The sequence below is a fragment of the Rana temporaria genome, chromosome 2 (genome assembly GCF_905171775.1).
Source record: "Rana temporaria chromosome 2, aRanTem1.1, whole genome shotgun sequence".
Classification (NCBI taxonomy): Eukaryota; Metazoa; Chordata; class Amphibia; order Anura; family Ranidae; genus Rana; species Rana temporaria.
In genome coordinates, this window is record NC_053490.1 from 69,993,721 (window position 1) to 70,019,702 (window position 25,982).

At 45.4% G+C, this 25,982-nt stretch overlaps 1 protein-coding gene across 5 annotated transcripts in view; it reads right to left on the reverse strand.

Moving 5' to 3' along the window:
• Positions 1-5,931: 5,931 nt before the first annotated feature.
• Positions 5,932-25,982, reverse strand: part of LOC120929121 (mitochondrial ornithine transporter 1-like) — a 55,990-nt gene continuing 35,939 nt past the window's right edge. For all 5 annotated transcript variants that reach the window (XM_040340355.1, XM_040340354.1, XM_040340351.1 and 2 more), the window contains exons 4-7: positions 23,917-24,054; positions 18,332-18,504; positions 8,634-8,792; positions 5,932-6,285 (exon numbers count right to left, since the gene is read on the reverse strand). In XM_040340355.1, coding sequence (XP_040196289.1) covers positions 6,164-6,285; positions 8,634-8,792; positions 18,332-18,504; positions 23,917-24,054 — 592 coding nt within the window. In that variant the 3' untranslated portion in view covers positions 5,932-6,163. The remainder of the gene's footprint in view (positions 6,286-8,633; positions 8,793-18,331; positions 18,505-23,916; positions 24,055-25,982) is intronic.

Genomic DNA, 25,982 nt, shown 5'->3' on the forward strand with positions numbered 1-25,982 from the left:
TCCTCCCACCGATACCAATTATGGGCCACTTTTCCTCCCACCGATACCAATTATGGGCCACTTTTCCTCCCACTGATACCAATTATGGAACACTATTCCTCCCACTGATACCAATTATGGGCCACTATTTCTCCCACCGATACCAATTATGGGCCACTATTCCTTCCACTGATACCAATTATGGGCCACTTTTCCTCCCACCGATACCAATTATGGGCCACTATTCCTTCCACTGATACCAATTATGGGCCACTATTCCTCCCACCGATACCAATTATGGGCCACTATTCCTCCCACCGATACCAATTATGGGACACTATTCCTCCCACTGATACCAATTATGGGACACTATTCCTCCCACTGATACCAATTATGGGCCACTTTTCCTCCCACTGATACCAATTATGGGACACTATTCCTCCCACTGACACCAATGATGCAGTTTTTTTACTCCCACTAACCAGCAAGCCTATGGCATTGTTTACGCCCACTGATGCCAGGGCATTTTCTACTCCCATTCACCATAGTACTGGCCTCCTAAAGCTTGAAGGGCAGTAAACTAGCCCTTTGTTTCAAAAGTTTGGAGACCCTTGAATCCAATGGAAGTGCATGAAAAATGCATGTACATGTGTTTTGGAGGCAATTTTGATACTTTTTGACCATAACAATAGGATTCCTCCCTGGACAGACAGAAGATATTGATTGTCATTGGCCAACACAAAATGAAGCATAGAAAAAATGCAATAGCAAATGCATGGGCAACACAGACAGACAAGTGTGATCCTAGGCTTGGGGCCTGTTCGCATTTAGTTACTGTGTGATGCTTGTTTTTGCTGCAGAAAATGCAGGGACGGCAAACAAAATGAAGGAATGGGCAGCTGGGATCGTTGTCAAATGTTGCAGAACAGTATTAACTAGGGTTGTCCCGATACCACTTTTTTAGGACTGAGTACAAGTACCGATACTTTTAGTACTCGCCGATACCAAATACGATACTTTTTTTAAATGTGTCCCCAAATGCAGCCATGTCCCCCCCCCATATGCAGCCATGTCCCCCCCCCCATATGCAGCCATGTCCCCCCCCATATGCAGCCATGTCCCCCCATATGCAGCCATGTCTCCCCCCCCATATCCAGCCATGTCTCCCCCCATATCCAGCCATGTCTCCCCCCCATATCCAGCCATGTCTCCCCCCATATCCAGCCATGTCCCCCCCATATCCAGCCATGTCCCCCCCCATATCCAGCCATGTCTCCCCCCATGCAGCCATGTCTCCCCCCCATGCAGCCATGTCTCTCCCCCATGCAGCCATGTCTTCCCCCCATATCCCCCCCCATATCCAGCCATGTCCCCCCCCATATCCAGCCATGTCTCCCCCCCATATCCAGCCATGTCTCCCCCCATGCAGCCATGTCTCCCCCCCCATGCAGCCATGTCTCCCCCCCATGCAGCCATGTCTCCCCCCCCATGCAGCCATGTCTCCCCCCCATATCCAGCCATGTCTCCCCCCCATATCCAGCCATGTCTCCCCCCATATCCAGCCATGTCTCCCCCCATGCAGCCATATCTCCCCCCCATATCCAGCCATGTCTCCCCCCCATATCTCCCCCCATATCCAGCCATGTCTCCCCCCATGCAGCCATGTCTCCCCCCCATGCAGCCATGTCTCCTCCCCATATCCAGCCATGTCTCCCCCCATATCCAGCCATGTCTCCCCCCCATATCCAGCCATGTCCCCCTTACCTGCATGCCGCCGCCGCCGACTGGTTAATACGCGCGGGGAACATCACAGCTTTCATTTGAATAGCTGTAATGATTGGCGCCACGCTGCGTATAGACACTCCCCCTTGCTCGGCATTGGACAGTTCACCCGAGCAAGGGGGAGTGTCTATACACGGCGCGAATCATTACAGCTATTCAAATGAAAGCTGTAATGTTCCCCGCCCGTATTACCCAGTCGGCGGCAGCGGGGATGCGGCGTAACGGCAGCGGGATGCGGCGTAGCGGCGGCGGCGGGGGGAAGTATTCTATTTCGGTATCGGGGGTATTTGCGGGAGTACAAGTACTCCCGCAAATACTCGGAATCGGTCCCGATACTAGTATCGGGACAACCCTAGTATTAACCCCTTCCCATCCCTTTATTAGAGTCTGTACGCTCAGGGCGGCGGGAAGGATCAGTGAACAGTGATCAGTTTATTTTGTTTATTTTTTTTTGTGGTTGGACTGGATGGATTTGTGTCTTTTTTTCAACCTGACTAACTATGTAACATGTGACCACTGCGATTGGCTTTCACAGTGGTCACATGGTTGGTAGTCAGGCCTTCTGACTAACGATAGTAGGGACTGAGAGCTGTCTGTGATAGCTCAGTCTCGGTGTTGGGAGTGCACAGCGAGTTTGCTCCCAGCACCCAGTGATGCCTATATGCAGCATGAGGATATTAAAGCCCGCTTTTTTGCCCCCACAGATATGGGTTACGTTGATGGCAAACCTTTGTTTTCTTACTGCAGAACATAAATCTATTGATTATATAGGTCAAAGCGATTTCCAAAATTGTAATCTGTTTAAACAGAGCAAAATAAGTGTTATGAGGACGAGAAAGAATGAGAACAGCACATTCTGAACTTTTCACCATGTCACCAAACAGGACTTTGGAATTAGCTTATGGCACAATGTTCTAATTCCGCAATCACTCAGACATCACATGTTTATCTCTATCACTTTGTTAGCCAAGCCAACAATCCAACCATTTCCATATCTTGATGTAAACACTAAATAAAAAAAACTTTCGGTCATTTGCAGTCCTTATAAATTATGCAACGTCGGCTTTAATCCCCGAGCAAAGGGTGGAGAGTGAGAAAGTGATTCTGATCTTGACAACAACCCCCATAATTAGAGTGTAATGATTTACTGAAGGTTATGTGTTATATTGGTGGCTCTTATTTAGCCTCCAATAATTAATCAGGCCTTGGGGGAAATAATGGAGAAGGTTAGGGTACTTAGGGCCAGATTCACATACCCACGGCGCAGCGCAACGTAAACCGTTTACGTTACACCGCCGCAAGTTTTCAGTCTAAGTGCCCGATCCACAAAGCACTTACCTGGAAATTTGCGGCGGTGTATCGTAAACACGTCCGGCGCAAGGCGGTCCAATTCAAATGGGGCGGGTACCATTTAAATTAGGCGCGCTCCCGCGCCGGACGTACTGCGCATGCTCCCGTCGCAAATTTCCCGACGTGCTTTGCGCGAAATTACGACGCGCCGACGTTTTGAGAATCGCGACGTCAACAAAGCACTTACGCCGGGAAAAAGAAAAAATTTAAAAAAAATTCAAAAGCGACGCGGGAAAGACGGGCATACTTTAACATGGTGGAGTAATTTTCCACCATGTTAAAGGTGCCCTATCTTTGCGACGGAAACACTTGCGACGACGTAACAACGGGAAAAATCTTTGTGGATCGCCGTAACTCCTAATTTGCATACCCGACGCTGGTTTACGACGCAAACTCCCCCCAGCGGCGGCCGCGGTATTGCATCCTAAGATCCGACAGTGTAAGTCCATTACACCTGTCGGATCTTCTGGCTATCTATGCGTAACTGATTCTATGAATCAGTCGCATAGATACTCTGAGAGATACGACGGAGTATCTGAGATAGTCCGTCGTATCTGAGATAGTCCGTCGTATCTGAGATAGTCCGTCGTATCTGAGATACTCCGTCGTATCTGAGATACTCCGTCGTATCTCCTATGTGAATCTGGCCCTTAAAAAAGCCACTGGCAGAGAAGGGGTTAACACTAGGGGGCGGGGAAGGGGTTAAGTATGTTTCCTGGGTGTGTTCTAACTGTAGGGGGGTGGCCTCACTAGGGGAAATGACTGATCGCTGTTCATACATTGTATGAATAGACGGTCAGGCATTTCTCCCCCTGACAGGACCGGGAGCTGCGTGTTTACACACACAGCTCCCAGTCATCGCTCTGTAACGAGCAATCGCGGGTGCCTGGCGGCGATCGCGCCCTGCCGGGCAGGCGAGTCAGGGACGAGCAGGGGGCGCGCACGCGCCCCTAGTGGCCGCTTAGAGAGCCGACGTTATACTACGGGCTCTCGCGCAGGGGAGCCGACCTGCCGCCGTAGAACTGCGGCGGCTGGTCGGCAAGTAGTTAAGGAGTCTTTGTGCCTTGGTCCAAATCATTATTGTGGAGGGGGGTTTATGATGTGGGGTTGTTATTCAGGGGTTGGGCTTGGCCCCTTAGTTCCAATGAAGGCGTCAGTATAAAAAGACATTTTGGAAAACTTCATGCTCCCAACTGTGGGAACAGTTTGGGGATGGCCCATTCCTGTTCCAACGTAACTGTGCACCAGTGCACAAAGCAAGGTCCAAAGCAAAAGTTTGGGGTGGAAGAATTGACTGGCCTGTACAGAGTCCTGACCTTAACCTGATAGAACACCTTTGGGATGAATTTGCGCAGAGACTGCAAGTCAGGTCTTCTCGTCCACATCAGTGCCTGACCTTACAAACATTCCCATAGATACACTCCTAAACCTTGTGGACAGCCTTCCCAGAAGAGTTGAAGATTTTTAGATAGATTCAGGTACCTATGCCTAACTTTGCGGCGGCGTAGCTTAAGGCATTTAAGCTACGCCACCGTAAGTTAGCGAGGCAAGTACATGATTCACAATGTACTTACCTGCTAAGTTACGGCGGCGTAGCCTAAATCGGCGGGCGTAAGGGCGCCTAATTCAAATGTGTTTGAGGGGGGCGTGTTGTATGTTAATGTGCTTGACCTTACGTTTTTTGCGAACTGCGCATGCGCCGGGCGCCTACATTTCCCAGTGTGCATTGCGGCTAAGTACGCCGCACGGGCCTATTGATTTTGACATGGACGTAAACCCCGATTCACGGACGACTTACGCAAACGACGTAAAAAAATCGAATTTCGACGCGGGAACGGCGGCCGTACTTGACATTACTATTCCAATAGAGCCTAGCTCTAACTTTACGCGGCCTATCTCTTACGTAAACGGCGTAAAAGTACTGCGTCGGGCGGGCGTACGTTTGTGAATCGGCGTATCTACTCATTTACATATTCTACGCCGACCGCAATGGAATCGCCACCTAGCGGCCATCCAAAATATTGCAATCTAAGATAGGACGGTGCAAGATATGTTTAAGCGTATCTCTGTTTGAGCATACGCTTAAACATAAGTCGGCGTAGATTCTGAGTTAGGTCGGCTTATCTACTGATAAGCCGGCCTAACTCTTACTGAATCTACCTATTTATATATGCAAAGGGTGGGCCAACTTAAAGGGAGGGGGCGAGCATGACACTCCACACCAGGGAGAACGCCTTGCATTACTGTGTGTAGTTACAGACAGAAGAACAGGAAGTGAGGATTTCTCAGGAGAAATAAGGACATTTAAAAGCAAAATGGAAGGATGAGGTAAGTGAAGGAGGATTGCATTAAGGTAAAGGAAGCTATTTAGGGAAAATTTTACCTTTACAACCCCTTTAAACCTTGTGGACACAGCCTTCCCAGAAGAGTTGAAGGTTTTATATTTGCAAAGGGTGGGCCAACTTAATATTGAACCCTACAGACTAAGACTGGGATGGCATTAAAGTTCATGTGCATGTAAAGGCAGGTGTCCCAATACTTGTGGTAATATAGTGTATGCATGTATATGTATATATATATATATATATATATATATATATATATATATTATTTTAATAATATAAAGATCTATATCTATATCTTTTTTTCACAGTAATTACCTTTTCCTTACCAAGTAGTAGGTGACAGAGGGATTCCAGACAGAATTTTTTTTTTTGGAGGGGGGATGCATTCGAAATGGCTTTATGGTGGGTTTGTATAATATATTGTATTCACACTAAATTGTAATGAGCGTATACCAGTCTGCCAGACAATACCCAATGTATGTAAAGGAAAGATTTATTACAAAATACTCTCATATTCTTGTAATTATTTAAAATAGTTTCCACTAATATAAATCATCCTATGTATAAACCTTGAATGCCAAGTTATGAAAGTTTCTCCATCCTGGCAGTGCAGTGCATGGCACTTAGAACACTAACAATGCAAAATCTCCTGCGGAATTTTTCACTTCTTCAGTCACGTCGATAATCTAAAACCAATGCTGTAGCACTTAATCTTCAAACTGTTGCATCATCATTTTTCTGCTGTATTCGTACGCTACAAAAAGAGCTCCGTTGGCTGGGAAAGCTCGGATTAAGGTGGGCTTCAGTCCGGAATAGAGAGCAAAGATACCTGGAAAACAGAAAGACAGTTCAGTAATGATAGACATATAATTAAAGCGGAGTTCCGGGGAAGCAAATTTTTTCTAAGTACAGTAAAACCTTGGTTTGCGAGCATAATTCGTTCCAGAAACATGCTTGTAATCCAAAGCACTTGTATATCAAAGCATTTTTTTTTACAAGGTATGAAAGAGATGAGAGGCACCTCTAAGTGTAGCAATAAGTTGCTAAATGTTGTACCTTCATTACATGTAACCATATTGCTACACTTAGAGGCTCCTCTCTTCTTTTTTATACTCTGTTGTGACATGACGCTACTCTTATATCAAGACATCACTTGTATATCAAGGCAAAATTTATTAAAAAGTAAGTTAGAGAGGCAAGTGCTGTATTCACAAAGCACTTGCCTCCTAAGTTACGGCGGCGTAGCGTAAATGGGGCCGGCGTAAGCGCGCCTAACTCAAATGAGGATGAGGGGGCGTGTGTTAAGTTAATTATTGGTGACCCGACGTGATTGACGTTTTTTACGAACGGCGCATGCACCGTCCGTGTACATATCCCAGTGTGCATTGGTCCAAAGTACGTCGCAAGGACGTATTGGTTTTGACGTGAACGTAAATTACGTCCAGCCCCATTCACGGACGACTTACGCAAACAACGTAAAATTTTCAAATTTCGACGCAGGAACGACGGCCATACTTAAAGCGGTTGTGCCATGGGAAAAAAATATTAAAAGCCAGCAGCTACAAATACTGCAGCTGCTGACTTTTAATATTAGGACACTTACCTGTCCTGGAGTCCAGCGCCAATCGCAGCAGAGGACGAGCGATCGCTCGTCTCTCTGCTGCTCCCCCCGCCATCCACGCTGAGGGAACCAGGAAGTGAAGTGCTGCGGCTTCACTGCCCGGTTCCCTACGGCGCATGCGCGAGTCGCGCCGCGCCCGCCGATTGGCTCCCGCACACAACGGCTCCCAGCACACAACGGGGGGGCGACGGGATGTGAAGGAATGCCCATCTTTTGCCCGTGAATGCCGGGCCGGAAGTGGGTGCAAATACCTGTCTTTAGAAAGGTGTCAAATGTGACACCGGAGGGGGGAGGGTTCCGATCAGCGGGACTCCACTTTAGGGTGGAGAGCCGCTTTAACATTGGCTACGCCACCTAGGGGGCAGCTTTATCTTTACGCGGCGTATCTCTTACGGAAACGGCATATCTTTACTGCGACGGGCAAGCGTACATTCGTGAATCGGCGTATCTAGTCATTTACATATTCTACGCCGAAATCAACGGAAGCGCCACCTTGCGGCCAGCGGAAAAATTGCACCCTAAGATACGACGGCGCAGGCCGTCGTATCTTAGCTAGGTTTAAGTGCATCTCAGTTTGAGCATACACTTAAACTTACGACGGGCTTAGATTCCGAGTTACGTTGGCGTATCTACTGATACGCCGGCGTAACTCTTTGTGAATCCGGCCCTTACTCTGCTTGCATTAAAAAAATAAAAATAAAAATGGATTTACTGGCCCCAACCTAATCCCTAATTAGCTATAAGTTATTCACTTTGCCCCTGTGCAGTGATGCCAAAGCTATACGGGCAATATACAGTGGGCCATATTCTCAAACAAGTTACGCCGGTGTATCTACTGATACACCGGCGTAAATCGAATTTCCCACCGGCGTATCATTATTTTGTATTCACAAAACAAGATACGCTAGGCTAGGATTCGACTAGTGTAAGTCACTTACACTGTCGGATCCTAAATGTAATTCGCCGCCGGCCGCTAGGTGGCGTTTACGTTCAGGTCTCATTTGTTTATGCAAATGAGCCTGATACGCCGATTCCCGAACGAAATCGCGTCGCGTAAGCGTAAGGTTACCCCTGCTATATGAGGGGTAACCTTACGCCAGTCCCACGTATGCCATGTTAAGTATGGCGTCGGGTCCGCGTCGTCTTTTCCCGTCGGGTACGTCGTTTTACTAAGTCGTTCTTGAATACGACTTTACGTCAATGACGCACACGTCGGCGTCATTGACGTTTTCCGCCGAGAACTGGAGCATGCGCACTGGGCTATTTTTAGCCCGGCGCATGCGCAGTTCGATCGAAACGGGGGCGCGCTTAATTTAAATATAAGTCGCCCCCTTTGAAATACGCGGGGATACGCCGGGTCAATTACACTACGCCGCCCCAAACTACGGAGCAAGTGTTTGGGGAATACAGCACTTGCTCCTGTAGGTTGGGGCGGCGTCGTGTAAATGGCTTACGCGACGCCCGCCGGAAATCTACGGGAATATGGCCCAGTATCTGCTGCCCACACACACACAAACACACATCTGGTCACCTGGATTTTGATGAGAAAAATATACCTTCATTTCTTAAAATGCTTGCAAATGTCTTCATGAATCCTGCTTGTTTCCCCGTCATAGAGAGAACTTGGATCCGCGATTTCACACAGTCCACTGGGAATACAACCAACCATAATGAGATCCCACCGAATCCTCCACTAATCATCAAAGGAAGAACTCCTGGGGACAGGAAAAAAATGTGTCCAATTACAATGTTATCAAATCATATTCATGCATGCTCACAAAAATGTTTTTTATGTTGTATGATGTATATAGTGCATTTGGAATAGAAGTCCTATTTTTTCAGTATTTTAACAGTTTTGTATTACAGTAAAACCTTGGTTTGCAAGCATAATTCGTTCCAGAAACATGCTTGTAATCCAAAGCACTTGTATGTCAAAGCATTTTTTTACAGGGTATAAAAGAGAAGAGAGGCGCCTAAGTGTAGCAATAAGTTGCTAAATGTTGTATCTTCATTAAATGTAACCATATTGCTACACTTAGAGGATCCTCTTCTTTTTTTATACTTAGTTGTGACATGACGCTACTCTTATATCAAGACATCGCTTGTATATCAAGGCAAAATGTATTAAAAAAAATTTCTTGTCTTGCAAAACGCTCTCAAACCAAGTTACTCTCAAACCAAGGTTTTACTGTAAAGCTAAAACTAAAATAAACCTGGAGGTGCACCAACTGTTCAAAGTCTACCGACTCGTTACTTCTGCTTCTTGACCACCAATAGCTGTGGTGTAGTAGCGAACAAATAGATACCAAACAGGTCATGCCCCAAAATTGGATGCGCCTGTGAAATTGTGAAAAACTGATACCCAAAATTCCACATCAGCGACACTTTAACAACCTTTACAGGTTATATTTTAACCACAAATTATTTTCCTATAATTATTGCTTTCATTCCAAAGGTTGTGACAATACCTCACATGTATGGCGTAATTTATGTTCACATAAACATGCATACCCTACGGGTACAGTTTGACAGGGGGGGGGGGGGTTTGAAATCTTTAAAATAATTTTTATTTATTTTATTATCATTTTTTTCAACACTTTATTTGATTGTTTTCTTTAATAAACTTTATTGCTATCACAAGGAAGCTAACCAGTCCCCTATGTGATAGAATTGGCAGGTGACAGGTTCTCTTTATGGAGATATTAGGGATCCATTAGACCTCCATTGCCCCCCTTCCTTGTCCCCAGGACTATTGGCCCTGCACTGTACCTGCAGATGTCATTGTGCAACCATGGTCTAGAGCACCTTATAGAAGAGGCTTCATGGAAAGTATTACACCTTATTCCTCATCCTCCAAACCAGGGGTCAGCAACTGGTAGATCCCGGTCTACCCGTCAATCAGGGGCAGTTGACAAGTAGATCGGGTTCCTTCTTACTGATTCCTGGAATCTAGACAGAGGGGGCGGCATTTACTGGAACCGATCACTTGTATTTCCCCACTGCAGAAACTGAAAGATGGCTTCTCCACCTCTCACTCCAACCAGCATTCAGCTTCTGCAGGGGGTAAATACAGGGGATCAGTTCCAGTAAATGCTGCTCCATTGCCCCTTCTGTCCTGGTTCCCCAACCCTCTGCTGCAGGGGCCTCCTTTGTGCTTCCTTGGTCCCCCACCCCTTGTAGCTTGCCCTTCTCTCCCACCAGCTGCTGTGGGGGATCTATTCAGGATTGAGAGCAGGGAAATATGTAATTTACTGACCCCTTCCTTTTCTGAATGAACACAGTGAGTAATCAGTACAGATCACTCACTGTGATTATTCATAACTGAAGCGTAGTAAACTCTGTTTACTATGCTCAAGTTTGTAAATGAACAGGGAGACTGTGCTGAGCTTTTTCTGTTCATTCATTCTGTGCAGCTGAGGCTGCAGAGATGGATATTGAAGACACAGGGGTAGATTCACAAAGGAGATACGACGGCATATCTCCAGATACGACGTCGTATCTCTGAGTCTGGACGGTCGTATCTATGCGCCTGATTCATAGAATCAGTTACGCATAGATTTCTGTTAGATCCGACCGGCGTAAGTCTCTTACGCCGTCGGATCTTAACTGCATATTTACGCTGGCCGCTAGGGGCGTGTACGCTGATTTACGCCTAGAAAATGTAAATCAGCTAGATACGCGAATTCACGAACGTACGCCCGGCCGACGCAGTACAGTTATGCCGTTTACGTTAGGCTTTTCACGGCGTAAAGTTACCCCTGCTATATGAGGCGTTGCGGCGTACCAATGTTAAGTATGGCCGTTGTTCCAGCGATGGAATTTGAAAAATTTACATCGTTTGTGTAAGTCGTCTGTGAATGGGGCTGGACGTCATTTACGTTCATGTCGAAACCAATGACGTCCTTGCGTCGTACTTTGGAGCAATGCACACTGGGAAATTCCACGGACGGCGCATGCGCCGTTCGTGAAAAACGTCAATCACGTCGGGTCAGGGTTCATTTACATAACACACGCCCACCTCTTCACAATTTGAATTAGGCGGGCTTACGCCGGCCTATTTACGCTACGCCGCCGCAACTTTCTTTTGAGAATACGGGACTTGCCTGTAAAAGTTGCGGAGGCGTAACGTAAATAGGATACGTTACGCCCGCACAAACATACGCCATTCTACGTGAATCTACCCCACAGTCTCTTTTCTCTGTCTCAAACATAAGACATCAGGAGTCTGTTTGATATTTCACCAAAGCATAGCAATAGGGCTGTTAAAAAATGATAAAAAAAAGAATAAAATTGAAAAACAAAAAACAAACAAAAAAATAACTACTCACAGCATCCACTGCCCAACTGGCACCATCCACTGCTCTACTGGTTGCCACTGTCCACTGCCCTACTGATACCATCTACTGCTTTACTGCCACTGTCCATTGCAAAATTGCCACTGTCCACACAACATCCACTGCCCAACATATACTGTCCACTTTTACGCTTTCCTTACTAGTCTATTTAGTAAGGCTTGTTTAATTAATATATATATATATATATATATATATTTTTTTTTTTTTAAGGGTGATCTTTTTCATGTTATTCATGGTGATCTCCAGCTTTCAAAGGTTGCCTACCCCTGCTCTAAACCCAATGAGCATTTAACACTTGCGGTGCAAGAAGTCAGACTGCAAGGGTAGCCTTTTTGTAATTCTCAAGGTTAGGCTTTAAAGTTATAATTTTAAGCACTCCTTGCCCCCTTTTTGGGGGGGGGGGGAAGCGGGGGCTTTGGTAGGAGTGGGACTTCCTGTCCCACTTCCTCCTTCCACCCAGGGACCGCCTCTGCGACTTCTCTTCTCGCCTTAGGCGGCCTCTCCCTTTAGGCGATCTCCAGGGACACGTGACAGGTCCCAGGAGATCGCCTGTCCACTCATAGAGCACATCGCGCATGCGCAGTGATCGCCCGGCCATGAAGCCAAAAGCCGTGAAGGCTGGGTGCCCACACTATGAATGGAGGCGCCAGCCGGAGAGGGGGGTAGAGGAGCGGAGGTAAGTGTCTGTTTATTAAAAGTCGGCAGCTACACTTTTTGTAGGTGCTGACTTTTAATAAACACTAAAAGGCTGGAACTCCGCTTTAATGGCCCTATATTCTATTTTCATTAAATAGTTTCTTACTGTGTTTTTCTGCCACCTTATGCAAATCTGGACTGTGGAAGGTAGGGTGCACTTTTTATTTTTGTTGTTTATTGGTTTACAAATCAAACTTTTCCTTTATTAAAACATTGGCATGGAACAAGGCCATATACATACAACAGTAAGAAAAGGTACATAAAATGACAAAGGTATAAGTACAAAGTACACAAGAAGAAAAGACAAAGGTACTTAAAGCGGGAGTTCACCCTAAAAAAAAATGTTAACATTAGATTCATGCTCATTTTGTCAAGGGGAATTGGGTAGTTTTTTTTAAAAACGAAGCAGTACTTACCGTTTTAGAGAGCGATCTTCTCCGCCGCTTCCGGGTATGGGCTGCGGGACTGGGCGTTCCTATTTGATTTACAGTCTTCCGACAGTCGCATCTATCGCGTCACGAGTAGCCGAAAGAAGCCGAACGTCGGTGCGGCTCTATACGGCGCCTGCGCACCGACGTTCGGCTACTTTCGGAAAATCGTGACGCGATAGATGCGACCGTCGGAAGCCTGTTGGAAGACTGTCAATCAAATAGGAACGCCCAGTCCCGCAGCCCATACCCGGAAGCGGCGGGGACGATCGCTCTCTAAAACGGTAAGTACTGCTTTGTTTTTAAAAAAACCAACACGATTCCCCTAGACAAAATGAGCATCAATCTAATCTTAAAAATTTACATTTCTGGGTGAACCTCCACTTTAATCCCATACAAGGGCTAATGAAGGCCTTCCACCAACAACAAATTGCAGAACCAGACAAGGTGGTACAACCAGTTCAGCCCGAATCGGCCATCCAATGCTGCCACACCCTGTTGAACCTTTTAGGACAATTCCGAACAATATATGTCAACTACAGTAGAAGAACAGTATTGATGGAATTTTCTCACGAGACCACAGGGGGGGGAATCCACTTCAGAATTATCTCCCTCATGGCATAGAACAATAGATAAGAGATTAATCGTTTTGTGTATCTGGGTCTTTGTTCATCATCCAAGATACCCAACAACACCAAAGTAGGGGAGATGGGGGAGGGTCAGTTGCAGACGGAAGTTAATTACCTCAAACACCTCCATCCAGAACCGAGCCACCCTTGGGCAGCTCCAAAACATATGAAAGTAAGAGACAGGACCTGTCAAACAAGCAGGGACAATCTGGAGATCTCTGAGGGAATATCCTAAGCAACCTCTGGGGTATGTAGTATACTCTGTGGAAGAATTTAGTCTGAATCAACCTGTCTCTGGAGGAAACCTTAAGTCTCGTACCATCTTGAAAACAGTCTTCCCTGTCAGGGTCAGGCAGGTCCGCTCTCCATGCCTCCCACAGTCTACCCATCCTCTGGGAGTCTATACTCAACTACAACTTCTGAGCAAGGAGTTCATCAATGGGGTCCATTGCTAGGGTTAAGGCACAGGTGTCAAACACAAGGCCCGCTGGCCGAATCCGACCCTCCAGGCAATTTAATGTGGCCCTTGCACCACTCCTGCAGCTGCAGGAGAGCTCCAGCCCTCCTCTGGTCCTCTCCCAGACCCTTCATTTCTGCTTTCAAGCGATGCATCCAGCTTCTTCCCAGAAGCAGCATAAGGAAAGGGGGTACAGTGATGTAAGGGAGAGTGGGAGACTCAACTTCTGATGGTGGGGTGGCTTTGACATCCAATTTAAGGGGAGGGGATGCGCTTGACATCTAACCTTACAGATAAAATCGGCTCTTTAAAAAAGGTAAATAAATTCTGATGCGGCCCACGATAGAATTGAGTTTGACACCCTTGGGTTAGGGTAGCAGGGAACTGGGCCCAAGCAGCATGTCACAACTGAAATAAATCCACAAGGTTGTCCACATTTCTGTCAAAGGTCAGAGAAGGGAATTTTAGGGAACCTGTGGTGTATATGCGTATACGCAAGATTTTCACCCCAAACCGGGCCCACAAAAGGGGGGTCAGGTAGTAGATGAAAATGTGCAAGATTGGGGCTACCCTGTAAGGGACAAAATGGAGACCAGCGTTCAGGACGCTTAAATCTTCTCCTTGCCATCTCCAAAACCCTCAACGTTGTTCTAGTGAGGCACGGGAGGCTGGAATATGCCCGGGCCCCCCTATAGACTAAGTTGCCAAGCTCCTGAAGAGAACCCAGCAAGGTAGACCACTGCATTGGCCTGAGATTGAATGAACCACCAACAGACAGTAACTAAATAGCTGCCCAGTAATAAGTTCTGTAATCAGGCAATGCCAGCCCCCCACAACACACCGGAAGAAACAGTGTAGTCCTAGCCAACCGGGGATGAGACCCCCCCCCCCCCCAAAAAAAAGAAAATGACCAGATGCAGCGATCAATCTCCCAAAAGAATGTAAAAGGTATCCACATAGGGCAGTTGCAGAAAAGAAATAAAGGAATTTCAGCAGGAATATAATTTTAAGAATGTTAATTCGCCCCATTAGATTCAGAGGCAAAATAGCCCACAATGTACAGCTGTCACTCAACTGAATCAATAATGGGTACAAAATTAGAGTGTAAAAAACTGGAGAGCTTCCGCCCCACCTAGACATCTAAATAGCAAAACTAGTCCTTCTATCTCAATGGAGTATCCACCATAGTCAACCAAGCCTGGGGGTCCAGGGGGAAGAGCATAGACTTCGATCAGTTGATTCCAATCCTGGAAAAGTGACCAAACTCATTCAAGATCCTAAGGGCAGCCCACAAGGAGGAATCAGCATCATGTAGACAAAGAAGAGTATACTGTACTGTCTATCAGCGCAGCTGTGATCATGTGCACTGCTCAATGGACACTACACACCCCATAGTCCATCTCAGGAGCGAGCAAAGCAAAAGAGGGTGGCTACTTTCCTACATACAGTGGTGCCATAGAGCAGTGGTCATCAACCCTGTCCTCAGGGCCCACTAACAGGCCAGGTTTTATGCATTACCTTGGGGAGATGCAGACTAGAATACTGCAATCACTGAGCAGCAAATTATATCACCTGTGATGTATTTCAGTTATCTTGCAAACCTGGCCTGTTAGGCCGCGTACACACCATCGGTCCAAACCGATGAAAACGGACCGAAGTTCAGTTTCATCGGTCCAAACCGTCCGTGTGTACGCCCCATCGGTCTTTTGTCCTTCGGACAAAAGTTAGAGAACTTGCTTTAAAATCGAACCGATGGACCGCTGACCGATCCAAACCGATGGTTAGTACACAGAAGCATCGGTTCAAAACCCATGCATGCTCAGAATCAAGTCGACACATGCTTGGAAGCATTGAACTTCGTTTTTTTCAGCACGTCGTATGTTTTACGTCACCGCGTTCTGACCCGATCGGTTTTTGGAACGATGGTGTGTACGCACATCAGACCATCAGTCTGCTTCAGCGGTGAACCGATGAAAGCGGTCCGTCGGACCATTCTCATCGAATTGATCGACCGTGTGTACGCGGCCTCAGAGGGCCCTGAGGACAGGAGTTGATGAAGTTTGACCACTGCAATAGAGAACAAATGTAGCCAACCTCTAACACAGTGGTTCGCAACTCCTGTCTTCAGGACCCACTAACAGGCCAGGTTTGCTTACTTAAAATCTGGCCTGTTAGTGGCCTCTGAGGACAGGAGATGAGAACCACTGCTCTAACGGCAAGTCATATCACAAAAACAAAAAGAAAGAAATTTGAAGATTTTGAGGCGGCTCAGAGCATTAGAAGGTTTTTTTTTTGTCAAGAATACATACTTTTTATGTATTTTGTAAAGCGCTACGCAAACTGTTAGCGCTAAATAAAGTCTGTATAACATATAATAATAATAATAATAATAATACTGGAATATATATTTGTTTTCTTTTTAAACCCAAGTTTAGTGTCTCTTTAATATCTAGTGAATTGTAGATATCAGTTTAATTAGTAAGCAAGTCATTGCTGCACTTGCAGTGTGCGGGATGTGAACAAGATAGCGTACCTAGAGTAAATCATATGTCAAAAAACAACAAAAATTCCCAGCTCACTTACCAGCCAGCCTGCAACCAAACCGAATTGAACAAACTGAATTGACCCTGTCTCATTACGCGTACACACGACTGTTTTTCAGGTTGTAAAAAATGAAATTTTTAATGGTCTAGAAAAAACTAAGTTTTTTTTAACCGGATCGTTAAAACGGCCTTGCCTACACACGATCGTGAAAAAAAAATGCTCTAGCAAAGCGCGGTGACATACAACACGTACGACGGCACTATAAAGGGGAAGTTCAATGTGGATGGTGCCACCCTTTGGGCTGCTTTTGCTGATTTTGTGTTAGTAAAAGACGATTTGCGCTTTTCAGTCTGTTACAGCATGATGAATGTGCTTACTCCAATTATGAACGGTAGTTTTACCAGAACGAGCGCTGCCATCTCATAACTTGCTTCTGAGCATGCATGTGTTTTTCATGTCGTTAAAGCCCACACACGACCATTTTTTACGACGTTAAAAACGTTGTGAAAAATTGGAGCATGTTCGAAATTTTTGATGCCCATTTTTTACATCGTGAAAAATGCTCTGGAGCCCACACAAGATCGTTTTTAATGACATTAAAAAAAAACGTCATTTTTTACAACCCGAAAAACGGTCGTGTGTACGCAGCATAACAGTTCACGTTTAAAACAACGGGTTTAATTTGCACACGTTTGCAAATGTATGCTTAAGCTGCAGCGGCCACGTCACGGCCCCTTAGTGTGTACTGTAGTCCTAACTCTATTATTTTGAGAGCCTCCATAGTAGGAGCACACACATTATCTATCTATCTATATATATGGATGGATATCTATAGATATATATGGATAGATTAATCCTTTTGCTTTAAAAAAAAAAAATTTTAGTCCTGAAGATTACACAAAACCCACAAATATTATATATTGCCCGAAAGCAGATAAACAGCTAAAATAGCGGTAGTTGCAATTTTTTATGTCACATGATATTACGGCAACATTTACAGTAAACAACACACTAGCGTGAATTTTACGGCGATGGGCACTGATGGGTGGCAGTAATGGGCACTAATGGGTGGCAATAATGGGCACTGATCGGTGGCAATAATGGGCACTGATAGGCAGCACTGCTAGGTGGCACTGATTGACACCAATGGTGGGCATTGATAGGTGGCACTTGTGGGCATTGATAGATGGCACTGCGGACACTGGCAGGTGGCACTGGCAGGGGGTACAGATTGGCACACATGAGGCAGATGTGCCTCCTTCCTCTTTGGGGCTGATGTCCCTTGCACCTAAGCCGGTGATGGACTTTTTTTTCTCCTCAGGCTGTCAGCGTGAGGAGAAAAAAAAAACGATTACCGAGCTTTGTTTACATCACTTGATCAGCTGTCATTGGCTGACAGCTGATCACGTGGTAAGGGGACGGGCCCCTTACTCAGATCTGTGATCACCCGAGTCTCAGTGACTCGGGTGATCACAATGCTCGCCCTGCAGGGGCAATTGGGGTCCGCTCTGTGGCCATCATTCGGCTATAGTGCGGGCCCCTAGTGGTTAAAGGGACAGACAGGGTCAATTCGGTTTGTTGCAGGCTGGCTAGTAAGTGAACTTGGAATTTTTCTTTGTTGTTTTTTTGACATGCGCCACCCTTCTGTGTACTCCTTACTGCAAAGGCCAGTTATAGGTTGGGGTGGTTGCCATTTGTTTGTACTGTTGGTGAATTGGTAAGGGGACGCACTGGACACCTTTGCAGCCATTGTGCTATTACTGGGTGTCCAGTGCATCCCTGTACATTTAAAGAGGAGTGGGCTCCCTCCAGGCATACTTGCCCTTAACCTATCCATTATTAAATATGTGCTCCAACTCAGGAGACTCTCCAATGATAGAGTTAGAACTGCAGTACACTGTGGTGCAGTGATGTGGCCGCTGCAGCTTATGCATATATTTGCAAATGTGTGCAAATTAAACCCCTGGTTTTGAATGTGAACTGTTAGACAGGGCAATTCGGTTTGTTGCAGGCTGGCTGGTAAGTTAGCTGGGAATTTTTGTTTGTTGTTTTTTGACATGTGTCGCCCTTCCATGTGCTTGTAGCTGCTAAAGCCAGTTGTAGGTTGGAATGGTTGCTGTTTGTTTCTGCAAAGTCATATCATACCTAATTCATCTTTTGTTTCCCCACTTTTTGTAAAAAATGAGCGACCCAATTCATATCCCCCAAAGAAGAAGAAGTATCCTGGGACCTCTCTGAGCAGAGTGCTAGTCAGACCATGATAGAGACCCAGCGGCCCATCTGTATGCAATATATTCTTCACCACCGACCACACTGTGCTAAAGAGAGGTAAATATCAGTTATTCACAGACCATCATTTTATTTAACAGTAGGCATAAATACCATCTACAGTATTTTATATATATTATTTTGTTTCTTTATTATAATTTTCTACTAAAAATGATAAAAAACAATAACAAAAATGTTTCATGGATGTAGCACCCTGCTAGTGTAGATCAGGCTGCTAGGTGAATTTAGTTTGGCTCCCCCGTAACCCATGGAGCAAGGGTTTATTATTTAGGGCTGCTCAGTGTTTCTCAGCCTGCAGCTCTGTAACTTTCCCCTGTCTTCTAGAAGATTCTAGAAGTATAGTTGGAAGAAGGACAGGGTACACAGCCTGAATATTTATTGAACTCTAGCCAATCCCTGGGGAGGTATCCCCAGAAGGTGGAGAGAGGGCTCATAAATAGTCTGAGGCCTAGGCAGCGGGTGCAGTGTTCCTGGGTCCAGTCTTGGAGGAGGAGCCCTCTGTGAGGGCCCCAAAGGAAGCCTTGAGGAAGACACAGAGGTCCCAGATAGGCTTACCTGGAGAGAGCCAGGAGGAAGTTGTCGGGAAAGAGTACAGTTGTCCTATGGTGGTGTGAGTCTCTCACTAGGATAAGCCTGGTGAATATTGGCAGGAGGCAAACAATGATCCTGCGGCTAATGAGTAGATCAGTGTTTCTCAAACATTTTTCGGTCAAGGTACCCTTAAAAATGATGCACAATCTCGATGCACCACATTCTAAAATGTAAAAGAAACAAATAGTTTTACATAATGCAGGGGTATCGACACACGTAGGACACCCAACATTTGAGATGATTTATTTTATATACCTTTGCACACTGGTACTGACTAGTATTCCAGTGTTTCTCCTATCCCTCAGTTCCCCTCCCTCATACAGCTAATGTGACCCCAGTGCAGACGGAGAAGGGCAAATTAACAAAAGGACATCCTCAGGCACTCAACGTCTTCCTTATAAATTTATGACATTATCATTTATTAGAATCCCAGCAGCTGGCTTGCACGGTGCCCAAGGTTGTAATACTGCACAAATTAAAACATGTGGCTTTGTGTAACCAAAAAATGCAGACGAGATCCACCTGCCAGCTTGCTGACCATTCTAAGGCATTTTTTTTTGCCTTTTGCCGAGGCACGCCTGAAGATCCCAGAAGGTACCAAGGTTGAAAAAGGCTAGAGTAGATGACCCCAGTGCGGGAGGAAAATGGACTGTAGCTCTGTACACATGACCGGTATTCCCGGCGGTATAAAGTCCACCGGGAATCCTGATGGGAAACCCAAGAACCCTGATGGGAAACCCGAGAACCTGTACGGTAATTTTCCCTGTGTACACACGGCCGGGTTTCTTGTTGGGAAAACTGCGGGGAGAGCTTTGGCAGGGTATCCCGGCCGTGTGTATGCTATCTCGCAGCATTCCCCCATCGGAAAACTGCCGGGTTTAAAACCGCCAGGAATCCCGGTGGGAAAATAGAGAGCAGGTTCTCTATTTTTCCGCAGGGATTCCCGGCAGTTTTCCTGTTGGGAAAACTGCGAAAAGCATACACATGGCCGGTTTTCCCGCCCAAAAGCTCTCCCGCAGTTTTCCTGGCAGGAAAACCGGTCGTGTGTACGAGGCTTAAGTGTAGCTGGTAATTGTGGAAAGAGCATAGGCCGCCAGCAGCATAAGAGATCCTGTGGGACATTCAGCAGTTTGTGAAGAACATCCAGAAGTTCTGTGCAGTGCAGCCAAAAATTGTCCTCAATTTATTCGGTTCTACTGTTTCAGGGTATCCCATGCGCCCTCTCCCTATTCCAGTTCATTGTACCCAATAAAAATCCTAAAAAGTAACCATAGACATTCTGGTGCATTTTTGATGCAATTCGCCACATTCCACATGTGTTCCAAGCAGAAAAAATAAATGCAACATGTTCTACTTTTGTTATACTGAACTGCACATTTTGGCTTTGAACACACTTTTATCACTTCCTGACCATTATACAGTGGCAGGTCGGCACGTTCCTGCAAATCGGGTAGGTGTAGGTTGGCTCCTTAAAGGAGATGTAGCGGGCTCACTCTTGCCGCCAAAGTGGCCGGTGGCTGCGATGTCCGCCGGCCACCCACGATCGTGTAAATGGGAGCCAGAACAGGGATTTGTCAATGTAAACAGACAGAACCACATTCTGACAGGGGAGTTAGAGAGAGATCTGCTGCTCCTAGTAATCTTTCTCCTCCTCCAGTCAGCCCAGCCCCCATACAGTTAAAAACACTCCCAGAGAACACACTTAACCCCATGATCGCCCCCAAGTGTTAGCCCCTCCCCTTCCAGTGACATTTATACAGTAATCAGTGGTTATTTTTAGCTCTGATCGCTGTATAAATGTCAATGGTCCCAAAAAAGTGTCAAAAAGTGTGCGATCTGTCTGCCGCAGTCCCGCTTAACATCGCAGATCACCGCCATTACTAGCAAAAAAAATCCATAAATATATCCCCTATTTTCTAACTTTAGCGCAAACCAATCATTATACGCTTATTGCGATTTTTTTTTACCAAAAATATGTAGAAGAATACATATTGGCCTAAACTGATAAAGAAATTTGTTTTTTTGGGGATATTTATTATAGAAAAAAGATAAAAATATTGTTTTTTTTTAACTTGTAGGTCTATTTTTGTTTAAAGCGCAATAAAACGCAGAGGTAATCAAATTTCATCAAAAGAAAACTTTATTTGTGGGGGAAAAAAATTCAATTTTGTTTGGGTTCAGCGTCGCACGACCACGCAATTTTCAGTTAAAGCAACGCAAAAAATGGCCTGGTCATTAATGGGGCAAATCCTTTCGGTCTGTAAGTGGTTAAGCCATTGCAATCTCCCAAGAGTGTTTCATATTTTGCCTAAGCCACCTGTTCAGCTGAGCTCAAATGTAACACAACATACCGGCATTAGGTTGAAAAATAAAATAATTCACTGCATTCCAGGCTGCAGCAACTTTTCTGGTTGATTTAGACACCAGATCACCTAGGACATGTTTGAAATTAATCAGGTCTATTTTCCTACAAAAGCAGCCAGGCGACCCCCGCCAAAATGTCTGAGTCACTGCTGCTGCTGTTGTGGCTTGGGGGCCCCACTTGCATCATTGAGCCCTGGTTCACACTGGGTACGATTTGGAACGATTTGAGATGCGATTTGACATGTCAAATCACATCTCAAATCGGCGGCAATTGTCGGCAATGGCTCTGTCCTAATCAGTGCGACGCCGCATCTGCGATTTAAAAAAGTAGTTCCTGTACTACTTTTTGCGATTTCGGGCCACGATTTACATTAAATTGCGGCCGAAATCGCGGCAAAATCGCAGCCGCATTTTACCGCGATTTTGAATTCGCAGCAGTGTGAACCTAGGCTGATAGTAAAATGGAACCCCTGCTTTTCTTTTCATTGAGTTTTAAGGTGAATGTAAACTGAAAAAGTGCTAACAGTCGGAAATGACCCCCTTGATGCTATTTAAAGAGGAAGTAAACTTCCTTCTAATTGAAATAATTAGATAAGTGTATCATAACACAGAGTGGCACTGTGGATACATCTAAATAAAACACGTGCCGCGTCTTCATAGAGAGATATGGAAAAAGAAAATGGAGGGGCTTTTGGACTTTGTAGGCACAGTAATAGATTCTAGTTAGAATTTAAAGAGTTTTGATCCCAATTTTTTTTTTCATTATTGTGCTCATTAGACCTAAAAAAATAAAAAAAGTTTTACTCATCTGGAAATGCCTGTTGCTATGCAGTCCCACGAAATCTGCCTTTGGAATCACCTAGGATCCTGACATCATCTCCCTCTAATGCTCCTGGGAAATGTGTGTCATCATTTCCCAGGATGCAGTGCGCTACCCAATTATCACTCCCCATCCAAGACTTCCAGGAAGTAAGTGCTTGTGGGCTTCACAATGCCCACAAGCAAAATGACAACGGTGTGGACATAGTTTTATAAACTATCTTTTTTGAATAACTATGCGGAGCGGCGGCGGATTGTAAAATAGTAAGTGACCGGATTTATATTATAAAAACGCATGATGAAAGGACATACATTTAAAAAATGCTAATTGTGGTTGGAACCCCGCTTTAACTTTATTTATGCATTTATACTAATAAATTCTTAATATTTTTTCTAAAACTAGTCTATTACTGCGCCTACAAAGTCCAAAAGCCCCTCAAATTTTCTTTTTCCAAAACTTCCTTCTAATGTTTGTACCTATAGGAAAGCCTATAATAAGGCTTACCTATACTGTAAATATCTTCTAAACTTATATCGTTTAGGAGATATTTGCTGTATACTGCGACAATTACATTATTGGCGCATGCACTCTGAAGGAACACCCGCTGGTGCCGTTTCTTCAGAGCAGTGTGCCGTGACCGGCAGCTCCCGCGCGCATGCATGGTAGTGATGCCACATGGCTCCAGTCAATTACAGAGCCGGCTATGTGCTAGTATGCGATGCATACTAGCACATTATGCCTTTACATTGCAGGCAAGAAATACAAATAAAAAAACGTGGCGTTTACTTCCTCTTTAAATATACAAGAAAGGTTGCTGCAGTGGATTTTGCAGTGGAGCCACAGATAAGCTTGAGTGGTATACATACAGTATCTCCTTGTGATACTAGCATAATGGCCCGTACACACGATCTGAATATCGTACGACAGATCATACGACTTTTTTCGCTTAATAGTTGCAAGTAGAAATTGAATAGGTTAATAAAGTTACGAAAATTCTCGTACGACAGAAAAAAAATTGGGAAGTGATGTCACTTCCTAATGTATTTTCGGATGACAACTATACTGACTAAAAGAAAATCGAATGATCCAGGATCGTACGAGGAAATATTTAGTGCTGGTCCGATCGAATAATAATATCGGATGAACTGTCGTGATGGGCTCTCGAAAGTAGTGTACACACAATCCGAAAATCGGACGATTCTTCCTGGAACGATCGTTTTTTCGTCCGATATTCGGATCGTGTGTACAGGCCATTATAGTGAGTGCACATGTATCAAAATGACCATACAATAGATCATTTAATATAAATAAACCTGTTAATACATTAAGTGAGCTCTCAATTTTTTTTTTAACTCAAATCAGTTGGTCATGGAATTTTGGTCATCACTTTGGATCAATTTGAAAACTGATTGGTTTTAATAGATCGTTTACATTTATAAATGAATTGGTTGCCTTTTGATCTGATATTTTCAGTCGATTGCAAAATACAGAACAATACCTTGTGTGTTGTATCATTGAATATGTAAATCACTGATCAATCTTTTAGTGCTTTTTATGCCCGTGGCTAAATCAATTACAAATCGCTATATTTTTGGGTCGCCAATACAGATAAAGAAAAGAAGGAACATGCATATGAATTCACTATAAATCATTAGCTTTGACTTACTTCTGCCCCTCTATGATCTTGCCGGACAGCTTCATTTCATGCATGGCCTGAAGACGACACTTGACCAGCTCTGTGGGACAAAGGGCCAGAGAGGCAAATGCCGCTGCAATCGAGCCTGCAGTTGCATTGTGTAGATTACTAAAATGCAGACACAGAAATAGTCTTGAAAATGACAGGGGCATCATTTCACACACATACTGCACAGAACACATTTAAATATTGTCAGTGAAGACATATCATTTGCTGTAGTGATAATTATAATTAAGAGCTGGATCTAGCATCCAGAGGCTATGAGGATGTGACATATATTTTTTTTTTATCCAAACTCTTTTTTATTAGTAATGTCATAAAGTGACTGTGCATTCAGAAAGAAAAAATTATACAGCATACCATAGAGCACATACAGAGTACAAAAGTTAAAAAAATAGAAAAAAGTTACATTATAGAGGATGTGACATTAGGGTGACCACATTTCCAAACTGCCACTCAGGGACACCCCCCTCTCTCACCTTCCCCCAAAAAAGATCAGGGGGGCGGGGGGAAATGTAGTCTCGGGGGTTGATGGGGAATTTGACGGCAGGTTATTTGTCAGGTGATTGTGCCACCTGCCACCAGATGCAGTGCCGCTTGCCACCCATAGCCTACCACCAGATGCAGTGCCGCTTGCCACCCATAGCCTGCCACCAGATACAGTGCCGCTTGCCACCCATAGCTTGCCACCAGATGCAGTGCCGCTTGCCACCCATAGCCTACCACCAGATGCAGTGCTGCTTGCCACCCATAGCCTGCCACCAGATGCAGTGCCGCTTGCCACCCATAGCCTGCCACCAGATGCAGTGCCGCTTGCCAACCATAGCCTGCCACCAGATGCAGTGCCGCTTGCCACCCATAGCCTACCACCAGATGTAGTGCCGCTTGCCACCCATAGCCTGCCACCAGATGCAGTGCCGCTTGCCACCCATAGCCTACCACCAGATACAGTGCTGCTGTCACTTCCTCTGCATGAGCCACATGAGTAGAAGGAAAGGAGTGGCGTCACTATCTGGAGAGTGAAGATCACACCAGTCCCAGCGGCTTACCGCTGGGTGCCGGAGAAGGAGGAGGTGCCAAGGTGGGCAGAGACAGCAGTGCTGCACTAGGCGCAGGGCTCTCTCCCGGTCCCACTGTCTGAGAGTAAATTGTCACTGGTTGCAAGATGCCAGGCAGCGCCAGCCCTAGCAACCAGTTCCAATGTAGTAATTAGTTAGTAGGGGGTGGCTGTGTCCTCTGTTTCATTCCGGGACATTTGGTTGTTCCGGAATGAAGTTGCTCGGGACCCAGGACAGACATGTCAATTGCGGGACAGTCCCGGGCAATCCGGGACACGTGGGCACCCTATGTGACATACTACAGGTTAATGTAGCTGAAGCCTAATTTTTGGTATACAACATGCTTAGAGGGCACCATAAAGCATCAGGTCATATCACAGATACTGTATAATGTGACAGAACATTGGCCTATAACCGCAGCTAAAAAAAACATGAATTCCATGCGTAGGAAGAATAGAACCCCCAATCCATACAACCTATCCCCAGTGTCTAGAACCTTTGTGGGAGGAGAATGGGTGTACTTATGCAAATACAACCTTTGTGAAAGTCAGAACTCGCATAGGAACCCTGGGGTCTCTGATGCCACTCTGGGAGGTAAACTTAGGCCCCCTTCTCACGGGGCAGACTCCGCCAGGAGTCCACATGCTCAGCGGCCAATTTGTCTGCTGATCTCTGCTGAGCAGGTGGATGGCAGGTCCATATCCATTCCGCTTATGCAGAGCGGACACAGAAAACAGCCTGCTCTCCTCTATGGGTGGTCGGATGTAAACAGACCACCTGTTCGTATACACCGGACTGCAATTCAATCTGATTCGACAAATGGGGATCCCCATCCGTAGTGGCATGTTATGGTGCTTGTTGTCATGGTAGCCTTAGCTCAGATTATTGTATGTAAAAAAAAAAAAACAATTAACTCCCTCTGCAAGCTTGCTGCCCTCTGAAAAGCGATCTGCAGTTGATCACTTTCAGAAGGGGGTA